General features: G+C 39.5%; 1 protein-coding gene and 2 long non-coding RNA genes across 3 annotated transcripts in view; 2 read left to right on the top strand and 1 right to left on the bottom strand.

The window, feature by feature from the left end:
- LOC113970910 overlaps window positions 1-677 on the top strand; it is a 32594-nt gene extending 31917 nt beyond the window's left edge. Inside the window, exon 3 of the long non-coding RNA XR_003535378.1 lies at window positions 393-677. This is a non-coding gene — a long non-coding RNA (uncharacterized LOC113970910). The remainder of the gene's footprint in view (window positions 1-392) is intronic.
- A 3327-nt stretch (window positions 678-4004) lies between these two features.
- LOC113970911 lies at window positions 4005-9239 on the top strand. Its single transcript, XR_003535379.1, has 3 exons — window positions 4005-4091; window positions 4537-4687; window positions 8984-9239. It is a non-coding gene; the product is annotated as an uncharacterized LOC113970911 (long non-coding RNA).
- The window catches only part of AGPAT5 (1-acylglycerol-3-phosphate O-acyltransferase 5), a 55755-nt gene continuing 36677 nt past the window's right edge, over window positions 5862-24939 (bottom strand). Inside the window, exons 6-8 of the mRNA XM_027690335.1 lie at window positions 24425-24586; window positions 10117-10240; window positions 5862-8420 (exon numbers count right to left, since the gene is read on the bottom strand). Coding sequence (XP_027546136.1) covers window positions 8195-8420; window positions 10117-10240; window positions 24425-24586 — 512 coding nt within the window. The 3' untranslated portion in view covers window positions 5862-8194. The remainder of the gene's footprint in view (window positions 8421-10116; window positions 10241-24424; window positions 24587-24939) is intronic.

The raw sequence follows: 24939 nt of genomic DNA, 5'->3' as shown, positions 1-24939 counted from the left end.
AAGCAAAAGCCTACATCCGCCTCCCAATACTCTGGCAATCTTTGAAAAGCTGTGGTGCTTTTTTTTTTATTGGAAGAGGGACTTGGAACTGGACAAAACAGTAACCTTACTGCTGAAATGGACTTTTTCTAGTCTCTCTGAAAATTTGGCCAATTCACAGGGCTTTGGATAAAAACCAAGCCAGCTGCAGTTCACATGTGCTCATCAGAAGCCAGTTAGAGATTGCAGGCTTCGTTCTCTGGTGAGTTCATGAGCATGGGAAATGCTCTAGGGCATGGAGTGGGACTTCCCTAGAACTTGCATTTTCTAACTGCTTCAGGCCAGAGCAACTCTAAATCCAGATACTTGAAAGTATGGATTTTTAGTTGTTTTTTCAAACTGCTTGTTTCCAGGCTACATGAAGTGACTGCATTCAGAGGAGGTGAGACATGCAAGAGGAGGAGATAACTTGGAAAAGTAGACTTGGAACAGACAAAAGGAATCCTGGCAGAGAACTGGGGGGACATGAAGTATGTGAAGACTGGGGTGGAAATCAAAAGATGAGGAGGACACTGAAGCACAGCAAAGAATGAAGGCAACTGGGAAGTAGCATATGGGGAAAGGATGTGAAGGAACTCATTTTAGCCTCTCTTTGCACATTATTCTGAGCTCACTTAAGAACACTTGAGCTCACTCAGAAGGCCTTCCCATTTATTACTGACTCTATATTAAATAAACCTGCCTATGAAGACAGAATTACACATTTCCTTCTGACACTGTCATGGTGAAGGTTATAAAAAAAGCACCAAAACTTCACAAAATAAAGTATTTGTTGAACACCCCTAAAATGCAAGGAACAGCATTGCCATCATATTACAAACAGAAAACCAGAGCCTGGAAATATTTCCTGATTATTCAATCCAAGAAGTACATTTGTTGTACCAGGAGACTGCTCTATAGTGGTGTGTGCATATTCTTTATATGTTCCTATTGCCTTCTGCAGCAGCAGCAAGTCCTAAATTCTTCTGTAAGCTATGCTTTATTTAGTTAGGCATCTAAGGAATAAGGGATGCAAAACTTCACCTCCATGCGTGTGGAAGGATTTGGCCTGAGCTGAGGAAGAGGGGAGGGATGAGAACCTGCAACGTGGCAGACCCTTACCCAATTATTCTATGGCATCATTTGATACTAAAGTTACTCCAAACTTTGAGGGTTCAGGAGCAGTCTTTCCTTTCCAGGATGTCATATAATTTCGAGAGGGTTTTTCTTTTAAAGCTTAAAATTTGTCCTACTATCAAAAAAGGAATCTGAAGTCCCCATTTACTTCAGCTGAGCGTGGTGTGGCCCCTGGAGCTGCTGCCTCTGCCATGCACACGCTGTAAACCCTTTGGTGCTGCCAGTGCCCACTGCTTGCGCTTGAGATTCTGTCTTCAAACAGGCACTTTGTGGTCTCACTGTGACAGCAGCTCCCTGGTTTGCCTTGAGTTCCCTTTTCTGGCTTCTGCAGAGCTGGTTGATGGACCACCTAGGCTTTATCACTGTGGCCAGCATCCTCAGTGACAGTACATGTCCCAGTTCACACCTTTGCTTTCATACATGTTGTGCTGTCAAGAATAATTGTTAGTTTTAAACCAGCACCGAAAGCAGCAACAGGCATTCCAAAGGGATGCACAGGATGAGCTAGTGACAGCAGCCACTTGGCATTTCCAATCCTGTGGTGCAAAAGGGGATGTGTTCTAAGTATTTTGACTTCTTGAATCTCTCGTGGTTTTGTCAGGAATACAATTGACATATCAGGATATGTACGCACAATCTCTTATTACTGTTTAAACTTAGAAAACAATACCATATCCTGTGCCAACAGAACTACTAAGGGCTATGCAAAATTATTTGTCAGCTCTTTGAAATACCTTTCCTTTTCTGGATAATAAAAACACCATTTCTTCAGCAACTTCTACTTCTCCATCTTTAAACAGTTGTGTGAATCAGGTTATTCACCTATGACTACAACTGAGTCCTACCTACAAGTGTGTGGTTCCACAAAGAAGTATTTCTGCATTATAATTTAACTTCCCTGGATGTAAAAAGTGTGTGTTTTTTAAAAGTCTTTTCAACACTTGTCAGTATGTGAACATACTAATGCAATCCTTTGCAATCAACAGGAATTTATTAAAGCACCTTGATGTCAAACCAACTTTTTTTATAGCTTGTGCAACAAGAAGTGATGACTTCTTCATTTACAGAAGCCAAATAATGCTCACAGACTATAGACCAGAGGCAAATCTTCATAGTCTCTTTATCACACAAGACTTTAAAAGACTTGGGTGCAAAGTAGCTTAAAGGCAATGCCATTTTCTGAACCTACAGTGTTTATGCTAAAAGTGCAATAGGATACTTATAGGAAATGCAAATGCCTGTTAAACCATAAGTGACAACCTTAACGAGGGACTGTTATGCATACAGCACGAAAAGTAATTTAACTTAATACCTCCAGTTCAGGTTTCAGCCTTGAGTACTCTGCATATTCTTCTGTTTGTGCCTAACAATGTTGAACGGCATTTGATACTTTTGGGATCATTACAGCATCAACTCTCCCATCTTGGCCAACTGCAAATTAAATTCTCTGTAGCTGTTTCCTCTGTGGTCCCAAATGGATGAAATTGTTGCACAGCTGAGTAAGGCTAGGGGCCAGTTATATCCAAAAATTGAAAACTGCTTTGGCAATTTCAGCCTTGGTGTCTCCAAAGGAGACAGGGAAGGAGGGCCTTGGTGTGGAGTGTGGGACCACAACTGCCATAGTGGTGACAACATCTGCTAGTGCCCATGAAGTGTCAGGCTCACTCCTAACATAGAAAGACACTTCAAAAATATGGCACTTTAGGGTGGAACCCTTCCCATTTTTCTCTTTCTATAAGCACAGCCTGGAGGCTACAGCTGCCTGCACACTGGTGTGAGCTGTGGGCCATCTCTGGTTCCACCTTGTTCATAGGGCAGTTCAGAAATGCCCCAGGGCTGAAGCTGAATGCAGAAATCCATACACCCAGCCAGTGTCTTTGGCACCAGTTACAGTCATGCTGGCCCTACAAATCTTAAAATCGTTTCCAACCTTGTGAGGTGAAAAGCAGCACTGGGGATGCCCTGAGGATATGGAGTGCTGGGGAAAGTAAAACAGCTCTGGTCTTTCTCAGGCCAGGAGTTGTTGAGACCATATGTCTTACTTCCCATTCCAGTGACTGTGTTTTGATGTCCAAAAGTAGGCATAACCCTCCAACTTGTTGCTCATCCATGTTTCAAAGCACCAATGAGCCCCAGCCCACCTTATGGAGAGAACACCATCTCCTGTATACTTTGCAAACAAACCAAGAGGGTTTTAGGATCTACCATTCTCCAAACCCCTTTGTACTGGCAGCCCAGTGATGGTGATACCTGTCTTAGTCTGTAGTGGTGGGACTGGGACTTGAGAGGCCTGTTTTCTGCAAAGGCTTTGTGGGGAGCCTGACAGCTCAGACCAGCAGCTCTGTTGGCCACTGCATGGCCAGAGAACTGGCAGCAACTTCTGCCCCTGAATATCAGCATCCTCTGTAGGTTCTCTGGGCCAGTCGGGCAAACAGGTTGAAAAGGCTCTGGTTCCAATTAGTCACACAGGGAACACAAACAGAGGCATCAAAATGTCCTTCACAGGCAGAATGGCTGTGAAATAGTTTGTACAGGCATAACTAACTGAACTTTCACATCACAAATACGACCCAGGAACAAGTCACTATTTTTCAGGGGTACATCTAGTCTTTGCATTTACTTACAGCCATGCAAACTGCCTAACAGTGAAAAGCACACTCTGGCAGAGACAGGAATGATATCCATCCTGGATGTCAAATACAGATGTCACAAAACCCCAGAATGGTTTTTGTTGGAAGGGACCTTAAAGACCATCTAGTTCCAACCCCTCTGCCATGGCCAGGGACACCTTGCACTGAGCACGTTGCTCAGAGCTCAACAACCGTTTTCTCAACAGCAACACCTCCCTCCAGCCCACCAGCAACAGACTCCAGCGTTTCCACTGGCTTCTGCCCACCAAATGCCAGTCCTCCTAAGGAAAATGTACCCTGAAAGAGGTGGGTGTCAGTGGCTTGTCTGTCAGCAGTTTATCAGGGTGAAAACAAACAGGGAAATTCTTCAGGTCCAGGAGGAGAATGGAGGAAACCCAAGATTCACATTAGTTTTAGAAGTGCTGGGGGACTCCTCGTTAGGAAAACAACAGACCAGTCAGCCTGGGGTAGGGCTGCAGATCTGGGACTCAAACTGAACAGGTAGGAGGTACACTCAATAGGCTGACCGGGAAACTGCTCCCCACATAGAAATCAAATCTTCCCTGGAATCAACTAGATGTAGTCATGGCTGACTGGAGCTGATGTTTCTAATATTTTTATTTATTTTTTTTTTAATTAGATTATCGTTGCTTTTCCTTCTCTGGATTTGTTCTGTGTTTTGTTTTACTTGTGTGACTTTTGCCATTATACAAACTCAAAACAACAATTTCTTCTTTTGTCTTATGCTCAGCATACTGTGCAACTCACTTCACTGGGACCACAGAGCTCCAAATTGATGAGACAGGCACGAACAAGAAAATGAGGACAAGAGCAACCCCACTGTGTTTGCTTCAAGCCCTGTCACCAGAGCTGCTCTGCTAAAAAGTGACCTAGAACTGCAGGTTAGGACCAAACTGTGGTTTCCAATTTTAGAAAGGAAAAGCCTTTATAAAGCAGGTGCCAAGATCTTGAACCTATTAGCTGGTTTTCTATTGCCTTTCTGGGCATGGTTGAAATTTCTGTCATTAAAAGTGTTTTTTTATTTGGAGGTGGTGGTGGGAGAAGTATCTTTTTTTAAATTTTTAACACTAAAACAAAAATCCCAAGCCTGGTCCTGGTCCCCTTCATTATCCAAACCCAAACTCGTTATCTCTCTCTCACTTGAAGTGAGTATATATATTCTATGCATGCTAAAATAATCAGGGGCCAATTTTTAAGTACTAAAAGAAGTTTTACAGTTATGTTACATTTGACTGAAAGGAGAAAAAACAAGTATTACAGTAAGAAAATGCTTCAGAGGAGCTAGCAAAGGACTGTAGCAGGCTGGAGCCCCTCACATGTCCTCCTCAGTAATTTCTTCACTCTATTATCACTCACTGTTTTCTGTCACTTCACTTTTTGTGTTCTCTGTTATTTAAGTTAATGCTTCCTTACCAGCCCTTCCCCAAAAGTAAACACAAGCATATCATTGTAGAATTAGCACATAGTGGTGGTCTTGCAAGTTTTACATACCATGTATGCATATGAACAGAGCAGTACTTGTGTAGAGGGAAATTGCTGTTATGAAAGGCACTGATACAGCTGGCAAAGGAGGTTTTTGAAATATGGGTCCATCTGAAATTTAACACATCACTAAAACTCTGGTGGCATTTCCTACCAAGATATACTTCAGGTATTTGTTTGCAATACCTCTTCCCTCCCCTTGGGTCTGTCCACACTGTCTGCCAGTGTGTCAGGCCAAGGCCTCGAGGCCAATTCCTGGACAGGACTGTGGTCCTGCACACTAATGAACATTACTAAGCCTGTTAAGTTGGTGCAGGTGTTCATGGGTGAAAAGCTATTGCAGTTTGACCCACCTGGTGGTGTGTTGCATTGGACAAGCACAAATCAATTCTAATGCATTTCTAGCTGCATGGGAAAAAAAATCACAAAGTTGTTTTTTTCAAATGACTGCTTCTCACACAAGTTTTTCCATCAAGGACTTAAAACCACACTCATAGCCTTTGTGTAAGCAGTTCCTATTAACCAAGCTACAAACATGGAAGTGCAGAAAAAATTGAACAAGTAGACAGGACAGAAAAGTTGAATGAGCATTGGCTCTTCTTATTTTAATGAAGAAATATTTCAAGTTAATATCAGTGCATATTTAGAAATAGCATGTGATACTCCCAATGCCAAATACAACAGCAAATTACAGTTTCAAAACTTTATGAATGAATGGCAAGAAAAAAAAAGATTAACAGAGAGAATAAGGTTCAAAATAAACATCCTGTTTGTTTGCTGCACTGTGTCAATTATATTCCTGGTACTTACACAGCAAGAGTGATCCAGTATTTCATGGTAATTAGGCTCTCCAAAATAGCAGTTATTTTCCTACAAATGAATTAAGCGGTTTGCATTTATTTTTGATGTATAATTAAATGTTATTCTTAGCTGTTACAAAGAAATTTAGTCATGTCAGAGTAAAATTTCATTCCATGACTGAAAAAATCACACTAACATAGGAACACTGCCTTCTGGTTATACCCACTGGTAACAGTCAGCTGAGAATAGGAAGAACTACGTGTAAGCACATTTGGCTGTTACATAAAATGGCTTTTTTTTTTCTGTTTCACAGCCTCATAACAATACTGTTTTTCAACATTGTTCCCAGTCATTGTTTTTAAAATGGTTCATCAACATATCCTGAATCAATCACCGATATAAATAACTCCAGTGACAAAATCCATTATGAAAGGACACAGAACTTCAAACTGAAAGTTGTACTGACTGATTTTAAGGTGGAACTGTAATAACTGTAATTACTCTATAAGGTAAAAAAAAAAAAAGAAAAACACACAGTAAAAGCCGTATCTTTAATTAACTGGCAATGATGGAATCTGAAAAACTGAGATGTAATTTTAAGAGATGTCTAATTCACAATGGACTCTAAAGCAAGACAAATCATACTGAAGCTAGAGAGAGATGCACATTTAAAGCTTGCAAGTGTTATACAAAAATATTTTCTAGTTCTTTCATTTTGATACAAGGAGTCCAATTCCCTAATGGAAGAAGATAAAATACATCCTCTTTCCTACCCCACTGCTGTACATATAGACTGTTCCCTGGATATCAGGAAATGGCTTTTCCCCAACAAAAATACCAGCCTTGGGAATCGCAGACTTTCTGATAGTCAGGGTTTGTTGATTTTGCTTTTTAAAGTATACTTCCAAGCAGGTGAAATACTGACAGGATATGCATTTTGTTCACTACTAGTCTACTGTGCAAATCATATACATTGACCCTGTAACTTCAATCCAGCTGCAGTCTGCATCACCTAGAATGACTATGAATCTTACTGTGATACTACAGCATGGAGATGACTGCCAGGTTATGAAATATCAGGCTAAATCAGATTAGTGGGAAAGGCACATGCTTGGGATTTAGCAGGAACACCTGAAGGTTCCTCGTTACCGTACCCTCACGCTCCTGGAGTTACAATAATTCTGTGCACTACCCAAACAACAAAGTTTGCTTCCAGAAAATTGTGAGGTAACAGGAAACTTCTGCTTATGGCACGTACACATGAAAGGTCTGTGAGTTCAGCTGAAACACTTGAGGTGGTAGGGATAACAGACACAAGGGAGGCTACAGTCTGGTTAGGCCAGAAACAAAAACTAAACATTTTGTTATACCACATACATTCCTTTTATGCACAAACACAAGGTGCGCAAAATAAACTGTTTGCTCAGTACAATTTAATGTTTTGCATATGTAAAATAATCACCTAATACTGCAATATAAACAAAAATCATGCACTAGATAAACAGAGCTGCTTCCCCATGAACAGTAGTTCTCAGGAACATTTTATTCTGCTTCAGGTAACATCTCATAATTTGCTAACTTACGCAGTCCCTTTTAAAGAACACAGTATTTAGCTAGAACTGAAGAGCAAAATTAAAAAAAAAAAGTTTTGATTTTATTTGTGGTACAGCTGGGACAGATGCAACTGAGCTGCTGCAATGCACGAAAGAACAACGAAAATTCAACATGAATATCAGAAGAATAAATATATACCCTAAATTAAGCTCTGTAAATACATTCACAGGTCCACTTAAGACACCCTTATGCATAATTCATACTTCTTCAAATCTGCAGAGAGAGATGGATGTTAGTTCATGGGGAAAGCAATTTATCACATGACTCGGTTTATCTGTCATTATTCCAGCAAAAATCAGTAGCAAATCTGAAAATCTACATTACTTTTCCCCAGACCAACCACACAGAGGCTTAAGTCACAAAATCTATTATTTCCAATATTTGACCAATAAGGCTTTATTTACACTTTTTTTTCTATAATGTCAGGAAAAGGTTTGGTGCAATGTACAAGAAAAGACTGCACATTTCACCGACTGGAGACTAACATCTGCTTATGGTTTAATGCTAACCCAGAGGCAGCCAATTAAAGTCCCATATATCCATGTTTTTACATAAAGTTTCCTTCCAGATTCTGTCAGAAGCATACTAGCAGTCAGGCCACCTAAAAACAGCAAAGATGGCAAAGTTTTCTTGAGGCTTAGTTTGGAATGAACACTTTTTCCAGGGAACTTATTTCTTCTTTTAGAATCCTTCGCATCATAAAATTCTATTAGTAACCTAAAAGCAGAGAAAAGGAGATGGTTAAAGTCATACAGGAGTGTAAGACATTTTAAGCAACTTACTTTCCTCCAGTAACTGCTTCTAATCACACATTATTTAACAATGATCTCACCATGTGTAGCAGCTGATCTGTAGCAAGTTGAAACAATGAGTACACCTTATGAACATGTTGCATGTCAGGGTACTCAACCTAAATGCTTGTAAGCAATAGAGGTATATTTTCCTTGGGGACTAATTTTAACAGTGAACATAAAAATTTAAAAGAATCCTTTTCATTCAGCATTTAGCATAAAAGCCCATAGCACTGAGCAGTAGTGTAGGACAAAACAACACACAGATAAACACTGAACACCAAAGGAAGAGGAAAAAACATCTTCATAAAATAAACTAATAAATAACAAGGGCTCACAAGACGCTAAATACATCGGAAGCTAAATGTGCAGGAGTAAGATGTGACACTACTCATTTAGTGGTAACTTTTTTCCGCCTACTTTTAAAAACCTTTAATAAATGGATCTGGAAATTCTGGGGTTTTAACTATCTCTAAATTTGCCTGACAGATTCCTTTGGTCCCAGGAAAGATGTTCCAGTGAACAAGAGCCTACAACGAGACAGAGATAACCAGGGTTCAGTTTTGCTTGTCTTCACCAGACAACTAAAGGGACAGACACTGGGCAGTCTTTTATTTTATGTATCACTTCCTTGTCTATATAAATTAAATCCAGACTTTCTTCCTTTCTAAAGTGAAGAAAAGGTTTTTAGTGATCTTAAATGTCTAAGACACTTTAGTAACAGTGCCATACTTACAGACAGTCATGTTAACTTTTACATGAATTCAAAGTTCACAGGAGAAATGAATACATTTTTTACTTCCATGGAGTGTGAGACTGGCAGAACAATTTTAAAGCAGAACATAACTGAAGAATCGGGGAAATTTCTGTCTCACATAAAGTATTCAAGGATTTAGAAAGTAAAGAGATGCAGCTCCTTAAGTTGGACTTAATGGCAAATAAAACCATAATCTCTCAATCAATATTTAAATCCTACATTGAGGTACAAGATCCTTCCAGAGAACAAGGTCCCCTAGGATCTGCTGCATATGCTCACTAGTGAGCTTATCTGGAGATGCTGGAGGGAGCCAGGCACTTTAGTTCTGCCACAATCAAAAAATGGAAAAATGAAACTTCTACTTCACCTCGTTTCCCTACTGAAGGTAGGGATTTTGGGGTTAATTGTGTTTTTATCCAGTTGATGTCTGGATGAAAAACATGTAAACAATTTTGGCAGAAGAGATTAGATCAAGACCTGCCTTTAACTCCAACTTAAAACTGACTAAAAGGACAGAACCACACTGCTTTTTTTTTGCTTGCCTACCACAGGCATCTTACATTCTTGGCTGTACAGGACTCAACTACAAGCAGATAAACGGAGAGTATTCAAATTAATATGAGTCTTGCCTAGAACACAGACTCACACTTCTTCAATCTAAGGAAGGTCAAAACCACAGGAATCCCAACCTCCTGAGCAAAAGGTTTAAGCAGAAGGTACTGATATGCACAGGAATACCAACATCACCCTCTCTTCAGAGAGCCTTAAAGCTGGTACTGCTGGTAACACAGAAATCAAGGGTGTATCTGTTAATACAAAAGAAGACAGATTGTTGAAACAGGAAGTTCTACATATTTCTACTCACTTATCCTTTATTTCAAAACGTTCATGAAGCCACCTTCTCATATACATCTGCTCTTCTGGAATGTCCTTCAGCTCAATTCGGTCAATGAAAATATGAACTCTTGGGCATTCCTTACAAAGAAACTCTAAAAAGAGAGCAAAAAACCAGAACTGAGTCACAAAAACACTGTAGGGCATTTATTTGTCTAAAATACACCAAAAAAATTGGTCTGTGCATGCCTTGGAAGCCTAACTTCAGTGCTCAAAAGCCTCCCCTCCTTACATTCAGATCCTGAGCACTTCGCTGAACTTAGAAACCACCTGGCCTACACACTTCAAATAGTGGACTATTGTAGGAACAGGTGTTCAGCGAAAGGCCACAGAGATCATGTGCAACATGGAAGAATTGTCCTAAAATGCACCCTGCTAACTGTAAAATGCTGTGCTTGAAAACATTATGCTCTACCTCAGCAGCAATCTACTCATTCAGTAGTGTGGGATGCAGTAACTTTGATACTGTAGTTATCCATCCCGCAATCTTGTTAGCAGTCCTCTTTGCTTGTCCTTTTTAAAATCTAAATTTTGTTTCCTCCTGGATTGGAATTACAGTGATTTCCCAAAGCATCTCCAGAAGAAATATGCTTCAGTTTAAGCAATAATCTATAATTACAAAGTATAAGAGGGCGAAAGACTCAGAACAAAATGATGCTTTCCATTTTTTATCCCTTCATTTTTCTTCTGTCTTACAAAGCTTGAGACAGCCCTATTGCAATTCCCCTCCCCCATTTCCTCAATTTGTCCCTAGAAAAATTTACCAAGCAAGCATTAATGAAAAACAAAACCCCATTACTCAAATAGCCTTGTGGGATTTCTTACAACTAATAAGTGGTAAAAATACTGTGCATGACTATTGTGATATACTGCACATTGTAAAATACTATGCTTATTGTAACCACTGTGAAATCCTGTGCAGTGTGTATTGGTAACCATCTGCATTTACCAGGAGCAAGGGGTGCTGCAGTAACCATGACATCTCTGTACAGAGAGATGCATGATGTGAGGATGGAAGTCTTCAGAAATTTGGACTCTTTTCATATTTTGGAAATGGACCAGAAGTGCCTTCCTACAATACAGACAAGCAACAAATGTAACACAGAGAGGGTGGTCCCTTTAGGTTGTTGACATATTTGGACAGCAGTGCAGAAGTACAGAAGACTTTGACCCGTAACTGTTAGGGGTATCTTGAGGAATGAATGTGCAAAATAATTGCTGCAGCATGTACATCTTTATTGTTGTCTGCCAAAGCAGATATCTCTGTATTTATTTTTCATCTTTACAGGATTACTGATTTGGAAGGACTTTGCTGTAAAAGCAGTCCTTATCATATACTAGAAATTGCCTTAAGGAATTTTAAAAGCCTGTTCATGCAAGTGTATATGTGCGCTTGCAGAGGGGGAGGGAAGGAGAAGAGAGAAAGAGATCACTGAAGTCTTAGGGCAGTCTGATGCACAAATCTGTAAGGTGCTGTGTGTGGTTCTGTCTAGAGTTCATGCAAAGAGAGCCCTTCACCAAACTGCACCATAATATAAAGGGAGCAACACAGCCCCGCACTATCAGCTGGAGAAATGGCTGAGGGCTCCCAGCAGGCACAAGTCAACCTCAGCCATGCAGCAGCCAACACAGATGGCACCAGAAGGTTCCTGGCAGAACCTTCTCCTAGCTACAGCTATTAGATGACAGGCAAGCTAAGCACTTGGAGTCCGGAATGGCGGTACATGTAGACATTTTCTTCAGGTTTATGTGCAATGCTTTTACTAACCACACAGAAATCAGAGTTCCTTTATCTAAAAGCAAGTTTTTCCTCTTGCTTTAATGAGAAGAAAGGATTTTCCAGGCCTGTTTCTCCAAGGATACTATCCAGGCCCCTACATGAAGGTCATTGACTATATGATCACCTAAAAGCATACTATTAATATTTTAAAATGACAGATGTATTATCCATGTCTTAAATGCTTATGATGTTCACTGTTGTATAAATCCTCTTTTGAATGGCATTACTACTAAGTGGAACATTCTAACAACATGCAAAACTGTATCTAGAAAACAAATGCCTGGAAGCCAGATGATATAGACTCCTATAAAAAGCATCTATGGTATGCATATTCAGCTAGAGCTCAAGATCCAGCTTTAAAAGATATTTGAAACATTCTGTGCATTTTCTACTGTATGTTTCTTTTGCTTCATAGCACGTAGGTTGCTCTGCATAGGAACAAACAAGTCTTTACTGATGTTACTTATAACCTCAGTTATAAATTATTAAGGGAAATTATAAGCCAATCAAAATTCAAGACATAAGTATTTCAAAAGAAACACCTTACCCCCGCCCCAAACTGAAATGTAGCGATTCTACAAATCTGCTTGGACAGTCAAAAAACTCCACAAATACCTGAGAGTTGCTGCTCGCTTTCTACCTTGTGCCCAAGTTCCAATAGAAGTTGATTCTTACCACTTCCCACTCTGGTCTTCTTCAAACAGTCTAAATTGAGTCCCTATATGTGAAGATCCTAAAAATTTGTCATAATTTCCCACCTTTGTAAATCCCAATGCTTTCTTCCACGGCCTTACTCTCCCTTGCAGTTTGAGCTTTGTACAACCTCACTGAAGGCTGTGAGATCTGCTACTGCAGGTGCTCCCCTGGAGAGGGTCATGATTCCCACACATCGATTCAAGGCCCTTCTATCCAAAGTCTGGGCAACCAGGACATCTGCAGATAATACTGTAATGCATGCAATCAAGCACATCTGACTAATCTTTAATTATCCAATTCATATCAGGGTTTAATGCAACTAATCCAACTTTTTTCCCCAATCTACAATGTCACTGCAATCACATAAGAACACCAGTGGATAAGGACAATATATTGAGGTCGATTTTGAGAAGAAACAGCTGGATTTTATCACCACAACCTCTAAAGGTTAGTGGTGGTCCCATGATTCCTAATTTCACATTAGCTTAACTCCCCAAAGACTTATGCAATTAAGCTAAGAAACAAAATCTTATTGAAGCAATTTATTACGTTCAAATTACATCTAACTTCAGGGACACTAGCCCTTAAGGCCAACATCTGACAGGCTTTTCAGACTCCTAAATTTGCCAGGATTTGTTATAATTAACAGCAGGAACAAGCAAGCCTGAACTTTCCTCCAAGAGACAAACCATGAGTGCAAACCATGCATTACATGCAAACATTATGTTGGGGACAGCATTAGCCAATCAATAACTGTGTACCAATTGGGTTAAATGAACGCTAACAACTTGTGTGGGAGCCAAGTGGATTGACTTTCGTGTAGGAGATAATTTCCTAATAAAACTTTCTATCTGGCTAAATAACAGATACAAGCACAGAATGTTTATAATGCTTCTAGTGGCCAACCACAGCAGAAGGAAGGAACTGAAAATAATAAGGTGGATTGAGCATTTTTTTCCCTTAAACTGTGACACTGTGTCCTTCCCTCTGTGGGACAGGTTTCACACTAACACAGGGCTGAAGGATTCAGTGCAGAATTAGGATTAATGAATGAGGTGCAGCAGTCTCCTGTAAAGGAACTGGATTCACAAGATTTTTAATTGCAAACCAATGTTTGGAGCTTCCACAAAATTCTAACAGTTCTCACCTTCAAAAACTCCTCACCTTCAAAAGCCTCTTAATTCTGTTTAGAATTACCAGCATTACCAGGGAAATGGAGGGAAAAGAGAAGCTCCAAAGCATAGACCTATCTTAACTGAGAAGGGACATAAAAATGGCCTCAGACCACCTTCCCCTTAATACTACCACAGAGGTTCATTCCACCGCTCCAAACTATTTGCCTTGCCCCTTAAGAAAGTTGTGACAGTGGTATTACACTTAAGCAGATACTCCAGTTTTCAATTACTAATGAGGTCTATTTTTATATGCACTTTAAATACGACGGCAGTAAAGTAGCTCAGATTTCAACCTCCTACACTGGCTCTTTTACTGCAATGTAATTATTGCCAAAGTCCTTCAAAATTAAGAAAGGACAAACTGAAGCCTGACATCATCATGGTCACTTAAAGAGTCCACAATTCTCTCCTGTTTTAACAGATTTCAGTAATGTTTGTGATAAATTGATAGTGATATCACAGGAATCTGAAATCTGAATAATGTATATTTATTCTAACTAGCCTTTCAAATGTTTAAAAGTATGTCTCTTCAGTAAGAGAACATTGTGTGTTGTGGTGTGTATAGTTTTACAAGCAAACCCACGACAGCAAAGACATTCCTCTCTAAACTGTAGATGCTTTCTTCTCCACTTTTTAAATTTTTACTAGTCAGGACTTTAGTGTTTAGCTATCAAAGCAGTTTGTAAAATATCTCCTCCTCAAAGAAAGAAATCCCATCTCTCCACTTCCATTTACTTTGTACACCAAATTAACAATCAAACAGAAAAACAAACACAAATTTAAGTGCTGCATTGTTTCTCAGCTTTGTGTGTTCCATCACCTCAAGTTGAGCTGACTATTTCACGAGTTGCTCTAACAAAATAAAGCAGCGGTACAGCAAAGTGGCACCAGACAGGAAAGCAAACATCCAGGGCCAGCAAAGGTTGCTCAGAGGAGTTAACCTGGGCAGCAGTGGAGGAGCAGGATGCACCAGTACCTGCAGGTACTGCTGATGTAGGGAAGCATGCAGGGGGTGTTGTGCAGGCTTGACTGAAGCTCCCGGCCAGGAGGGAAGCCTTGGACCTGAAGAATAGCCCTTTCAGGAATACTGCCAATTCCCAGTGCAAGGCCCGCCATGCACACAGAGATCAGAGCCTCCATGCATCCAGAAGGGGCACGGCATAAGGAGTAAGTGACTTAGGGGCTGGGGGATGTTCTGAGGTGAGAAACGGGATGCACCTGAATCATTATTAAGCTGCAAAACCTGAAAAAGTTAGAGACTGTCTGGACTGGCAGTTAGGGAAGGCTGAAGGTCAGGAAAAGCAGCCTGTTCATAGGGATGTAGCATGAGGTGTATGCGGATAAAATTCAATGTGAGGGCAAAACTCAGAAGTTTACCAACACACGTGTAGCTCGGTACCAACACGAGATGCCTAAATACGAAGACAGAACAAGATTTACTAGCACCAAGAGATCACCCCTGTAAGGCAAGTACCCAGGGGCCTTGCAGGAGCATGCAATGTTACCAGGCTACCAGATTTCTAGGAATGACAGAAGAGGATTTACAAGTAAGGGAATAGTACTGTGCATGAATATATAAAGTATAATAGCTTTCTATAATAAGGAGATAGAAGCACAATGAAATCCTTTTGCATGGAAATCTTAGGCTCTAATAAAATATATATTAGATAAATATATTAAATGACTTCCCAATAAGTTTGATAATAGTGAGCAGAAACTGTGAAGTCAGACTGAGACCTGCAAGTTCAGGACTGACAGCAGGAGTGTGAGATTTCAGCTTACTGAACTGCATCGATACTTCATCTGAATGAGCTGGGAAAAAAAAACCCAAAGTAAACCCAAAACAAACCAAGCCAACCAACTGGACAAAAACACCAGAGGAAAAAAAACTCAATAGATTGTTTCCTGGAACAACTAGTAACAAAACCCACATGAAAAGATGCCACTTCTGGTGTGGTCTTGAGTGGTGCACAGTGTTCGTAAGAAGTGCTCTAGAACCACAATACAATTAATTTCAGTGTTGTAGAGAAAGAATCTGCACAGAAATGCAGAATTTTGGGGGGTTGGCCTCTTCTCCCAGGCAACTAGCAATAGGACAAGGGGAAATGGCCTAAACTTGTACCAGGGGACATTCAGGTTGGATATAAAGAAAAACTTCTTCACCAAAAGAGTCGTTAAGCATTGGAAGAGACTTGCCCAGGGAAGTGGTAAAGTCACCATCCCTGGAAGTGTTCAAAAAATGAACAGACGTGGCACTTTGTGATATGGTTTAGTAGGCATGGTATTTGGTCAACGGCTGGACTTCATGATCTTAGAGGGTTTTCCAGATTTAATGATTCTGTGAATTAAAGGAACTATGTAATGGGAGGAAAGGCAAAGCATCAAAATACCCAAAAAGAAACAGTCCAAAAGAAGGCAACCTAGAGGCTGGTAAAAAAACCCCACAACACTAAATACCAAACCCCAGAAAAACTTGCAATAAAAACCCATGTAAAAGACATATAACACTGCAAAAGGAAAAGTCTGCGTGGGTCTGAAAAACACCTGTATGGCTTAATGGGAAAATTAAGGAGGCTACTACTATATTCCTACCTTCTTTTCCTCCTTGAGGAGTGGAAAGCTTGTCCAAATAAGGAAAAGCCAAGAAAACACTCATGCCAAATGTAAGCATAAACTTAAAAGGACCAAAAAGAAACTTAAAAAATGGCAAGGGTGCTCTATATTAACTTTTTAAAATATATTAAAAGCAGTAAGCCAGCTAGGTCACTGGTGGGACTGCTAGAGGACAAAGGTGTGAAGAGTAGCACTCCTGGTAAAGTATAAGCCCTTGCAAGAGAAGCTCAGATATTTGCTTGCAATATTTTCCTTGCTGAAACTGTTTGATTCCTGCACCCATTGCATTCTTTGTATCAGATCACTCAAAGGAACTAGATCAATTAGTAAACAGACAGAAAGTATTAGACTAAATAAATAAGTTTGATGTCAGGAAGTCACCAAGACCAGACAGCATTCATCCAAAAGCTCTCAAATGTGGACTTTGAAAACAAAGACGTGTAACCTATCATCACAAACAACCATTGTGCCAGAAAAACGGGGAGTTTCCCTTCTACAAATGAGGGCTTTAAAGATGATGCCGGGAAATACAACTGAAGGATCTTACATCCCTGGGTAAGATAGCAGGGTCTATAATAAGATCACTAAGCACAGAGATAATCACAGTTTGTTGAAAAAAAATTGGTGTGGATTCTGTAAAGGGAAATCCTGCCTCGCCAGTTTGCTGGATTTCTACAACAGTGTCAAGGAGCAGGCGGATAAAGGGGATTCACTGGACGTGATATATTTGAATTTTCATAAAGCCTCTGACAGGGTTCCACACTGAAGGCTATTAAAGAAATTAAGCTGCCACGGGATTAAAGGAAATGATGTTTTATAGACCAAAAGCTGCTTAAAGGAGAGGAAGCAAATGGAAGGACTTAAGGATGGAAAACATTCAGCAACTGGGGTGCTCCAGAGATCGATGCTAGGACTGGTTTTACTCTGTGTCATCACTGATGAGTTGAAGAAGGGAGCAAACAGTGAAGTCTCCAGTTTTTCACATTTCTTTCAGAAGATCCTAAGCTCTTATGGGTAGTCAAATGCTGGCTCAACTCCAAAAGGACCTCAAAGCTGAACAAACAGGGTGAAAATGGGGCAGCCAAGCTTTAGTGTAAACAAACATGGGGAAAAAAACCCCTTAAATTCTGATTACATGATGCTTAACTTGGAATTGGTGGTTACAATTTGGGAGTTGCTGACCCTTCCCTGAAGCCATCCTCTCAGTTGTGCAGCAGCAGTCCCAAATCCCCCAAATACTGGGCAGCACCAGGAAGGACATTGAGAACAGGGCAAAGAGAGTCACTCTGCAGATACAGAAAAGATTATAAATCCACATTTTAAATACTGTGTGCAGTTCTGATCTCTGTAGATGAAGGAGGATGTAGCAGACTCAGAGAAGGCCACAGAAAAGACAGAAAAAAGGCCACAGAAAAAGGTTATGACAGCTTAAAAAATATATAAATATATATATATAAATCCTGAAGATAGCAGTTCAGAACTATAGCTCCACAAATCCTGAAAATTCAAGGGTAAATGATCACTTGTCTGTACCTTCCTGAAGATGCCCAGATCTAAAGAATCTTTTAAAGTTATTATTAGAATGTGGTACATACAGTTTTCTATACAGATATTAGCACTGGAGAGAAGCAGTGTCACTTTAAGCTGTCTTGCTGATCCAAGATAGTATTTGATGAAGACCCACAGTACTTGCACATTATAGTTCACTGAAACAATCTTCAAGTGTCTTTAATCTGTTATTCTAACAGATGCACTCTGGCCTTTGTAGTGCTCTACAATAATATGTGAATATTGTATGTTGGCCAAGTTAGCAGGAGGTTTCCCACAAAAGCCTAACTGTTTTGATCAACAGGCTGCCAGGAACAGAACCTGGATCAGGTTAGGTCTGTAGATTACATCTAAAGGGTATTCCACCACTGGTAACTGAAAATGAGTAAATTTAGGAGATACCTGTGTCTTCCTTAGAACTTCTTTAAAGTTTCAGAAGTGGGGGAAAAAAATGTTGAACTATGCAGTTAAAAAAAAATGGCAAGCAAAGATACAAGGAGTGGACCAGTTCAAAACAATGTTCTCTCTAGCAAAAAAACAGGATCTGTTAGGAACTACGCCAGTAGTGCTATATTGATGTTTTTGCCTTTTTTTCAGACACTCTGTTTTGATAAACAGAGAACAGTACCACAAACAGAAGAAAAGGACTGTGATACACAAAAAAGCAAAAATAAACACAGGCTCTCAAAGCAACAACATATTTTTGGCCAAACCTGACAGTGTGAAGAAATTAAAGTTGTTTTTGTTATCCTCAGGGTTCAGATGCACTTTTGCATAAAGATCAGGAGTTCCTTGAGCTGTTGTAAATAAATGCTGCCTGGGGAGTGGAATGCTTCTCACATGTGCATGAGGTCCAGGGTGCAGGGAAACTTTATGAATCTCCAGTGTAAATACTTTCAAGAGCCACTTTGTGTAGCAGAGGTTTTCTGATGATTGTGTGCTTTCAGATCACAAATTCCCAAAGGGAAGCTTTGGATGCCTACCTTCAGTAGGAGCTGCTTGGGAATAACTGAGATACACAAATCCTGGCCTACACTCAGAGGAACATACTCTTGGGGCTTGGAGGGATGTTGCAAGGGGATATTACCCACACCAAGGGGGTGTTATTAACACACAGATGCAGCACCCACAGGTATTTGTGATTTGGGAAAAGGAAGAATCATTTAGGCTCGCCTTAATCTTGCATTCCTCCTTAGACATCTGAGGTTGGTTGTTGGTAGAGACAAGAAACTAGGCTACAGGAACTCCAAATACAGTCATCTTTGTGTCCTTGTTTTGAGATAGGTAAAAAAACAAAGGTGCTACTCATGCTCAGACTGACTTTTCATTTTCTCTGATTCTGGAGTCCTATGAAGAACTACAGCAAGGCTTGAAAACATTCCCCTAAACTGATGATGCTCTTCAGTGAAATGTTGTTGAACAGAAGTGCAATGATTAACTCTTACAGTATGAAAATACTTTGCATTTACCCAGACTGTCCTTATCTGCAGAATATTGATGCATATGCCCACATCTGTGTTGAAAGTGCCATTTCAAGTAAGTCACCCACAAATTAACAGGCAGGTTTTCATCTTACTCAAACTACATCTAATAGGGAATTACAAGGGGTCTAAAATGACAGAGCCTTCCTAAATCTTCGTTCACGAAGCCTAGTCATGATAATGAAAATGACAGATCTAGTCCTAAAGAACAAGTGAAAATGCTTTCAGTTAAAACTGAATGACCATTTACTTACTTTGTGGTACCTGGTGAAATCATGTTATTAAAAGGTTTTATTTTAACATTTTGCACAAAATAAACCTAGGTTTTTTCCTCTAAAGCAAAAAAATATGATAGAGTATCAAGAATTGTTAGGGTTGGAAGGGACCTCTGGGGACCATCTAGCCCAAGACCCACAGAATTATGCTGCCAACTAGTGTTGTTATCAAAATTCCTCTGAAAACATCAATGGAAATTTTACATTTTGAAATATGAAAGGTGGTTATTACTGAAATTCTGCTTGAACAGATGCAGAATGACAGGTTCTTGATTTGAGATTTCCTGTGCATACTAAAAAGCGATTGTACACTTGATACAAATTTCACAAGAGCTGATGTCCAGCCTCAGTTCTAATCTACATCCTTTCTTTGGTTACTTTAAAATAAATGACATTTACTTTTCAATATTCTTTCATGCAGTAAGAAAGACAGCTAGGAGAGATCTGAACAGATTATTAGCCATTTCATAACTATAAAACTTACTTCAGACTGTTTTACATTCCTGTTACTGCTTAGGAGCTTAATAATTTAGCTTTTTAATTCTTTCAACACATCTATAAGCAAATGCTTGTTATCATTCTTTGGATCTTGAAAGACAATGGATGTGATCAAATCTGGGCCACAGTCCAGATAAAAACTGTTTTCTATTCCCCGAGTTGTTTTCTATTCTCTTGTACTTCACTGTCTAACTGGGTCCTAACAAAAGTGCAAGTTTTGGAAAAGGGTTTTTTCTCCTAGGGAAGTTAGGTCAGTCTGACCTCCTCAAATTATACTGATCAAAATGATGTACAGATTTTCAGAAATGCACACATACATATGCTTTCAAAGTGTTTGTTCTGGGACTGATACACCGCAGAGTCAATAATTCTCAGGAATTCCTCTGACTTCTTTAAGACAGAGTCTATATATACTTGCTATTTTTATTCAGTGTTTATCATTGTCACATGCTGCTATTTCACACACTCTTTCATCTACAATGGCCAGATAAATACCATCTGGTTATGCTAAAGCCTTCAGGCAGAATAATAAAGATGTAGATGTGTATATAATGCTCTTTCAGGTGCAAGAATGATAACAGTTCCCATGTCCCATAAGACCTGCCCCTTAACACCAGACCAAGCTGGATGTAAACTCTTAGGACATTTATTCAGCAGGGGGAAAATGAGCAGGACCTCATTCTTTCTTCCCAAACTTGTTTCTACTTTTAACTTGATGACAGTGTAGTAAAACAGTATCAATAAATTCAGTGCAAGAGTTTCCCCTCCTCCTTTTCCCTTTTAAATAGTTCTTAGAGAATTCAGTACCCGAGATGCACTTCAGCTATGCTTCAGTGCCAATATGATCATTTGCATCTTATTCTAATGATCACAATAAATACTGTCTAGCAGCATGGTCCTCCCCAAGCAGGACCATGACATTCTGTCATTAATGATCTGGACAAGCCATCTTCAGTAGCGAGGGGGGAACAATCTGTGGGAAGTCACTATTCTTTGGAAAGGTTGCCATGTGCTGGAAAATTTCCACTGGAAATGTACCAAGATCCAAACTTGTTGTAAGGAAAAGTAATCAATAATGAATAAATGGTAGGAAAAAAATTGCATCCATTGGTCACAATTGGATGTGAAGCAACAGCAGAAAGCAACATCCCTGTCTAAAGCCAAACTAACCTTTGTCCCTGCCTGAGACCAATCAAATTTGATCTCTTCTAAAACAAACAACTTGCAGCTGGAAAATTGTTAACAAAACATTAAAATGCATAAATAGTGACAAAAAGTTCAACACATTTGAAAGGATATACTATCATAATTTGCCTGCTCTAAAATGGCACCATGTTATCAGGTATGTCTGTTATTCACCGTTGTTCTGATGGTGAGTGCCTATTTTCCAGTTGCTAGTATACTATGCTTTGTTTTAATCTTGTCGAGCAAGTCAACATCATGATATTTAAGCTTTCTGGTCTAAAAAATAAATAATTCCAATTTTTCAAATAAAGACTGTTTAAACTAGAGCTGCATATTACAAAATTCGAAATGCAATTCACTTTTTCTTCAGAAGTTTTTCCCATTTACAGTTTGCTAACACAAGTTATCAGACAAAGCATGATAGTACTCCCCATAATACCTAAAATGTTCCTTTTAACCTGCTTTGTTTACTGCTGAAGACAGCAGCCAAGAGCTGACCATGTCCTAGGTTAGTATGGTTTTTTCCAGAAGTGGCACAGGTCCTTCTGAGGTTGAGATTTATAGAACTGAAAGTAAAATGTATTTCAAGAAACACACTATATCTGTGTGGAATTCAGATTTCATTCACATGGGAAATGGCATAGTATGGGAAATGAAGTCCTCAAGTAAAGTTGTGTTTATCAGAAGTTTGTTTTCCATGTAATAAATTTCAATCAGAGTTGCTAGATTCAAAAAGACATGTCAACCTTATCTTTTAAAAATTACCAGGATTGCACTGCCATTTTATTCCGATGAGAATGAAAAACAAAATTCTCAACCAGCACGGACACAAATATGAAATGCTCATATGAAATAATACGTCCTTTTCATGCATGCATAACACATTTTAGTATTGTAGAAAAGCAATAATGCTAAAAAATGTCAAATGCATAAGTATGCCTAATTCAATTCTTGTTATATTTCTAAACAGACCAGTTGTTAGACTTCTGGATAACAAATGGTGAAACGATCTTGATCTCTTATAACAGAAATTGTTTTTCTCCCACTTTGTGTCTGGAGGGCCTAAAAGAATGACAACTATGTTCCACACTGTAATTTATAAAGTGTTCTTAATCTACATAATTTATATTATATGGAATACATGTGACTGCCACAATCACATGGAATGCCCTGGATAGATATATCATTCATCTGCTCTGTAATGGGTAACAACTGGTTGGCTGCACTTCATTCTATATTACTGCCTTGTTTTTAGCCAAGGCCGAGACACTAATTATCCCTGCCCTAACAGTAAGTCTGGCTGAAAGATACACCTGGACTGCCTGCCATGGAGGCTCCAAAAGGCTGGATGTGGAATAGCCACCCCAAACCGTCTGATTATTGCTTGACTCCAGACACAAGAAACAGCCAACAGGGAAATTCAGTTTGTTGGTTCCCTTTCCATAATTATATCATGCTTCATGCAAACTGAAAGATTCAATAGGTGAAGAGGTCTTATAAGGAATTTGAACATTTGCCATCTTATCATTAGGTAACGACATTTTAATAGTTTAATTAACCATCAGGCAGTGAGAAGTTCAGTATGAGAATGGCTGAAACTGCATAATAATTAAGTCATGAAACAAGATATGCTGCAGGGAAGGAGAAACAATCCTATTTGTTTTGAGGGGGTCTTAAGAAGAGTTGGGTGATGGGACCAGCGGGAGACTGCCCAGTTCAAAGGGTACTGTAAAAGAGTCATAAGGCACTTAAAAAAAAATTTAAAAACTTTAAATAATTGAAATTACTTTGGATATTTAGTCATAAAAAATGCCCATTAGGAACAAACTGTACATAAAGTAAAACCATCCTAAGACCTTACAGTACAATACAAGTGTTAACAATATACAGTGTTAACAGTTTTGTTGCTCACCTATCCAAAACAATACTAAGCAGGGTGAAAATGTAAAAATAGACAATTGCAGAATTTCTAATCACATAGCACCTGGAAGTAGTTCATGTGCTAATGAAGGAGTTACACCTGCTAATGAAGTGACATGGAAACAGCCACACTACAAACTATTTTTAGCAGCAGAAGGAACAAGTCCCAGTGACATTGGGTGAGCCAAGAAACCAGGAGTTAGCTAAGACATACCCTCCAGGTCCCTCAGTCAACACTTGCTCAAAATTCTGAACAGCTCTGCGGAACTACTGTGGCTTTTTTTACCCCCACGTGGTATTAGTAGTGTCAGAGACTCAAAAGTTCCACTTTGAGCTGAGTAGCAACAGAAAGTCAGGCACAGATATGGCTGAGTAACACATCAACTACAAACGGAAAGAAAGATGATATCTGGCCCTCCAGTAGCAGTGCACGTAAATGAATTATGTAGAAAGAAAAAGTTATCCACCAAGCATAATAAACAGCAAACCCTGAAGTGCTCTGTTCCAGAGTTTTCCCCTACAGAAAACCCAGCGGTCGTTTTCTGGTTAGATTACTCAAGGAACATAAAACTAATTTACCCAATTCTCTTAAGGTGCTGTAGGTGGTTTAAAATACTACAACAAGTGAAGCCTGCTTCCATAAAATGCTGTTAATTGTTTGTAAGGTCACTAGGTTTCCATAGCAAATTGAAAAACTGCCAGTAAAATACTACTACTACACATTTTCCCTTTAAAATACACATTTCAGCAATTTGATGTACATATGTACCCGTACACATATGTAGCACAGCAGAGGGAATTGAGGATAATGCCAAATCCCAGTGCTAGAAGAAACATGAAGGTAAATGGCACCTGCTGCCTATGGCTCCAAGCTTACTTTGACTCCAAAGAGCACTTGCAGAATTGTAATAGGGAAGGGGAGGGGAGGAATGTCACAGGTAACTATAGTAAAGCCTAGAAGAATGATGCCCTACTAAATGATGGTAGGATGGTTGAAGCACTGTGGAGATTACCTTCAGAGCATTACAAAGCATTACAAAGGTTGATTCTGTATATGAACAGTTCTGTATATGGATGTAGCCTGTCTAACAGACATCAATCAACTCACCTGTCATAGATGGTGCCAGCTTCCTTTGCCCTTTGTGGTCCACAGTACCTTCATAAGCTACAGTCACATCATACACTGCATCCAGATAGTCCTTCATTGTGTCAATGGCTACATGAGTTGCCTTCACACGTGGTGTCAGCACATGCTTTAATATAGCAAGTCCTAGAAGGAAAAAAAACCCAAAAATTACAGTATTTGAAAGTAAAGTCGACTACATTCACAAAAGGAACATCATGCCAAGGAACTTCAGGCATCTCCACTCAAAATCACAAAAGGTTCAATCTCAATTTTCACTGTGCACACTGCATATGGTCTACTGAACACACGTCGAAGATCAAACAGAAATCCCAAAAGATATTAAGGCTGCTCAACAAACAAAAGAGCCCTTTTTATAGCTCCTGCTCTAGAAGCAGCAATGGTTTTAATGTGGCTCATGAGTGAGGAAACAGCATTTCTCTTTACTGTTTATGTGTGTCCAACTGAGGTTAAAAAAAAGAGCAAATTAGATGAGAAAA

Source organism: Neopelma chrysocephalum, unplaced genomic scaffold, assembly GCF_003984885.1.
Source record: "Neopelma chrysocephalum unplaced genomic scaffold, ASM398488v2 Primary Assembly neopelma1_80b, whole genome shotgun sequence".
In the NCBI taxonomy this organism is placed as follows: Eukaryota; Metazoa; Chordata; class Aves; order Passeriformes; family Pipridae; genus Neopelma; species Neopelma chrysocephalum.
The sequence above is the reverse complement of the archived record's forward strand: the minus strand, read 5'-3'. Positions and strand labels throughout refer to the sequence as shown.